General features: G+C 36.9%; 1 protein-coding gene across 1 annotated transcript; it reads right to left on the bottom strand.

The window, feature by feature from the left end:
- Positions 1–1696: 1696 nt before the first annotated feature.
- LOC138888363 (uncharacterized) lies at positions 1697–4130 on the bottom strand. The gene is made up of 5 exons (XM_070170215.1): positions 3858–4130; positions 3462–3806; positions 2938–3054; positions 2299–2605; positions 1697–1881 (listed from the first exon to the last, which is right to left on the bottom strand). The coding sequence occupies exons 1-5, from the start codon at positions 4128–4130 to the stop codon at positions 1697–1699; spliced, it is 1227 nt and encodes a 408-aa protein (XP_070026316.1).
- Positions 4131–5410: the final 1280 nt, after the last annotated feature.

The raw sequence follows: 5410 nt of genomic DNA, 5'->3' as shown, positions 1-5410 counted from the left end.
AGAAATAGTTCCAATAAGATAACAAATTATTCTCTTTACGGCAATCAGATATGACTCTTTAGGAGCTGATTAAAACCTGGTACATTTATGTACACTAAACTTAATATCGGGTCGACTGGCAGTTAGGTAAAGTAAAGAGCCAATCATTCATCGATATTTGGTTTTATCAAGTTGATTTCCCTTTTCATCTTTGTCAAGATTTGTTGACGGGCTCATTGGTGTGTCAATAGCTTTAGCACTGCTCATACCAAACTTTTGAATTAGCTACTTTGTATATTTCCTCTGGCATATAAAGGTTCCTTCTTTAGATTGCTGGATTTGCATTCCAACAAAAAATGTGAGATCTCCCATTATACTCATTTCAAACTCACTTTGCATAAGATTGGCAAATTCCTTGCACAAAAGAGGGTTAGCACTTCAAAAGATAATCATCAATTTAAACTTGAATAATAAGATTACCTTTTGATGATCTTTTGATGAATATTTTAGTGTCTACTTTACCTCTTATAAAGTCGTGATCAAGTAGAAATGAGCTAAGTCTTTCATACAGGGCTCGTGGAGCTTGTTTAAGTCCATACAATTCCTTGGTCAACTTATACACATGGTAAGGAAACTTTGAGTCTTCAAATCAAGGAGGTTGTTTTACATATACCTCCTCTTCAATGAAGCCATTTAAGAAGGCACTTTTGACATCCATATGGAAAATTCTAAATCTTTTGAAAGATGTATATGCAAGAAGAATTCGTATTGACTCCAGTCGAGCTACTAGAACAAAGGTTTCATCGTAGTCGATTCCTTCCTTTGTGAGTACCCTTGAGCTACTAATCTGGCTTTGTTTCTCATAGCCTTTCCATCCTCATTGTGTTATTTCTGAAAACCCATTTTGTTCCAATTATAGTAGTGTCTGCAGGCTTAGGCAGTAGTTTCCACACTTGGCTTTTAACAAATTGATCAAATTTTTCCTGTATTGCTTGTATGCAACTTGAGTCTTTTATAGCTTCCTCTATCTTCTTTGGTTCAATATGAGAGATCGGTGCTATATTTGCCTTTTTCTTGAGAGCTACCCTAGTTATTATTCCTTCACTTGGGTCTTCTATGATGAACTTTTGAGGATATTCAGGTTCACTTCTCCATTCATTTGGAGATGTTATGCTCGTATGAGTAGTTGACTCCTTCCGTGATTCTTGTTGACTGTTTCTAATCTCATTAGTTAACTCTGTGGCACCATCTAGCTTGTTAGTCAACTGTTGTGGTTTGCTTGACTGAGGTATTTCTTGACTTTGATCTTCATCACCTGCAATAATTCCTTTCTCGATCGTACTGTTATTTTCATCAAATATAACATGTACTGATTCTTCTACAGATCGGGTGCATTTTTTGTAGACTCTAAAAGATCTATTGTTTTTGGAATAACCTAGAAAAATACCTTCATCACTTCTTGGATCAAATTTTCCAAGATTGTCCTTACCATTGTTGTGGATGAAACACTTGCTCCCAAATGGATGGAAATAACTTATGTTGGGTCGTTTACCTTTCCATAGTACATATGGAGTTTTTTTCAAGATAGGTCTTATGAGACATCTATTGAGAATATGGCAAGTTGTGCTTACTGATTTTGCCCAAAAGTGATTTGGCAAGGAATATTCTAGTATCATAGTTCTCGCCATATCTTGTAGGGTTCTATTTTTTCACTCAACTACTCCGTTCTGTTGGGGTGATCTTGGAGCTGAGAAGTTATGGGTGTATCCTTGATCATTGCGGAAGTCTTCGAATGCTCTGCTTTTAAATCTCGTCCATGATCGCTATGAATGGTTGTAATAAGATACCTCTTTTCTCTTTCATCCCTTTTACTGATGATCTCAAAGTTTTTCAAAGCTTCATCTTTGTGAGATAGAAAAATCACTCATTTAAAATGTGAGTAGTCATCAATAATAATAAAAACATATTGTATTCCTCCTATACTAGTAGTTCTGGTGGGTCCAAACAAATCCATATGAAGCAATTGTAAAGGCTTTGATGTAGACACAATGTCTTTATTTTTTAAAGAGTTCTTGGTTTGCTTACCAATCTGACATGCATCACATTCATGATTTCTAGAAAATTTTTGTTTAGGGAGACCAATAACTAAATCATGCTTGAAGAGTTTATTTATAAGATGCATGCTTGCATGACCAAGTTTTTTATGCCATAACCAAGGATCATCAGATATGGATGTTAAGCAAATGTGACCATCTAGATTTTCAAAACTATCAAGAATATAAATATTTCCTTACCTTTTTCTTGGGAGGATTATTTTACTTGTCTCATCTTCAACAGTACAACATGTTTTCTTGAACTTGACTTCATACCTTGAATCACATAGTTGTCTTAAACTCCGAAGAATGTAGTTGAGTCCATCTACAAGGTAAACTTCAGTAATATCACAGTTGTTATTGAATGGAATTGTGCCAGTGCCGACTATCTTCCTTTTTGAGTCATCGCCAAATTTAACACTTCTTCGATTTATCCTCGTAACTTCTTTGAACAAGTTTTTGTCAACTGTCATGTTCCTAGAACACACACTATTTAAATACCATTTTTCTTTGCGGCTCTTCCTGTGGTGTTCCTGCAAAACATAATTATCACTTTCTTGGGTCCTTGTTGGTTAGTATTACTAATATCAGGTTTGTTTTTGGATTTCCAAATCCACCCCGAAACATTAGATTTACGAATTCGACAAAAGGAATACTTATGTCCACTTTTATTACAGTAGTGATACACAGGGGCTGGCCCATTCTTGGATCTTACACTTGTGTTAGTACTAGTGGACTTTGTTCTAGCTGATCCTTTTCCAGTTGACTTGTAAGTTGCCTAGTTTAACTTGACATAACTATGACTTGTGGATTTGCGTATGCCATTGAGTTGCATTTGCAATTCCTGAAATTCATCTTGAAGTACCTCTTTTTCAATTTCACATACTTCAAGCTTGAGTTCCCAGTCTTTCTTTTCCCTGTTGAGTCTCTTTAGTTCATTCATCATTTTTTGAGATTCTTTTAAAGTAAGGTAAAGAATATCCTGCAATTCATTATCTTTCACGATTGTAAGATCTTACCTCGCTTGTTTCACCTCGTGCCATGAAACAATTCTCATTATCATCTTTGCATTCGTCGTCTGATGCATCTTCATCTATCTAGCACCTGAACTATTCATGTCATTTTCCAAGAGTGTCATGAAGCATAGATTTGCTATCTCTTCAGGTTCAAAACTGTCTTCATCACTCCAGCTTCCAATGATTTGTTCTTGTTGAATCCTATGGAAACCTTTCTTTTAAGATCTGGGCATTCAGCTTGAACATGGCCACACTCAGAGCATTTTCCATCATTCTTGTCTTATTCATTTTATTGTTTGGTTCGCCTGGGCGGTATTCTACCTCTTATTGTGTTTCTGAATCTTCTCATTAGACCATGCATATTCCTTGATACCATGGCAATTTCTTCTTCAAGAGCTTTAGGGTCATCATCAATATCATTATCTGTTCTTTCAGTTGTAGCCTTGAAAGCGACTGTTTTCTTCTTTTCTTCCTGGTTTGTTTTCTTGAGCTGAGTTTTCTTGAATGCTATAAGATCTCCTCGAGGCTCATCATAAGAGAGTTTATTAAGATATTGTGATTCAAGTGCAACTACTTTTGTCTGCCAAGTGGTAGGTAGACTCCTCATAATTTTTCTAACTTGATAACCACGTGAGTATAGTGTACCAAAAGCTTTTAAATCGCTAATGATTTTGCTAAACCCTGCAAACATTTCTTCAATGGATTCTCCTTCTTTTATCTAGAAAAGTTCGTAGTCATGAACTAACATGTTGATGTGAGTTTCTTTCACTTTGCTAGTTCCTTCATAAGTAACTTCCAGTTTATCCCACATTTCTTTTGCTGTATTACAAGTAGAGATTTTTTCATATTCCTCTCCACTTATAGCATTATAGAGTAAGTTTCTTGCTTTTGCATTGACTTGAACAACTGTCATCTGCCCGTCTGTGTATTCATCTATATCTTCTGGATCAGCAGGTGGTTGAGCAGCTGCTGGTAGTGGATAGTTTTCCTTTTTGATAACTCGCCAAACTTTGATGTCATAGGACTTTGCATATATTTCCATACGCACTTTCCAGTGAGAAAAGTGTTGTCCATTGAAATACAGTGGCCTAACTTGCGATGTTCCTTCTTGAAAGATTTCTCTAACAATAACATGATTTTTCATGATCTTTTCTCACAAGCTGTTAAGCATAGAAGTGTGAGACTAGCTCTGTGTAACGACCCGGCCGGTTGTTTTGAGTGTTAGAGCCCCGATCCCCTATTAACTATTTCACCCGTATATTTTTCTACTATTTTGACTTGGCGAGAGGTTTTGTTTTGGTTTTTGAAGTGTTTTGGGACACTTAGTCCCTAAATGGAAACATAACTCTTAGAATTTAGACTGTAGTCGGAACAATGTGAAGATGGTTCCAGAATGGAGTTCCATCACTTCTGTTAGCTTCGTTGGGTAATTTTGGGCTTTGGAGTATGTCCGGATTGTGTTTTAGAGGTCTGTAGATCATTTAGGCTTGAAATGATGATGGTCAATTTTTTAGAGTTTTGGTCCAGTAATGGAATTTTTGACTGGAAGTTGGAGTAGGTCTGTAATGTGAATTATGACTTGTGTGAAAAATTTGGGTAAATCAGACGTGATTTGGTTGGTTTCGGCATCGATTGTCGAATTTGGAAGTTTCTAGTTCACTAAGTTTGGACTGGAGGGTGATTTGTGTTTTTAGCATTGTTTGATGTGATTAGAAGGCACGACTAAGTTCGTATGGTGCTTTAGGACTTGTTGATATGTTTAGTTGAGGTCCCGCGGGCCTCAGGCTAGTTATGGGTGCTTAATGGACTAGTTTTTAGACTTGGAAGGTTGCAGAAATTTGTTGGTGTTCAGTTGCTGGTTTTCTTTTATGCGATCGCGTAGGTTTGTTTGAGGTCAGTGGCAATTTTCCTTATGCGTTCACGAGCGAAGGGATGCAATCGCATAGGTTGGTCAGGATGTGCATCGCGAACACGTAGGCTAGGCCGTGTTCGCGAAGAGGAATTGAAGAAACAATGGAGTTTAAGTGAGTATTCATGCGGTCGCATAAGGGCAAACGCGATCGCGTAGAGGTGAGTAGTTAGTGGTTCGCAATCACGTGTGTGTTGACGCATTCACATAGTATATTTTTAAACGGGATGAAATTTTGTTCTACGTGATCGCATGAGTTGTTTCGCGATCACGTAGTGTGAGCACCTGGGCAGATATAAACATTTCAAAATCGAGGGTTAGCCATTTTTATCAAAATTTGGGTTTAAGAGCTCGGATTTGGATGAGATTTTGAGGGATTATCATAGATATAAATTGGGTAACGATTCTTAACT

Source organism: Nicotiana sylvestris, chromosome 3 (genome assembly GCF_000393655.2).
Source record: "Nicotiana sylvestris chromosome 3, ASM39365v2, whole genome shotgun sequence".
Taxonomy (NCBI): Eukaryota; Viridiplantae; Streptophyta; class Magnoliopsida; order Solanales; family Solanaceae; genus Nicotiana; species Nicotiana sylvestris.
The sequence above is the reverse complement of the archived record's forward strand: the minus strand, read 5'-3'. Positions and strand labels throughout refer to the sequence as shown.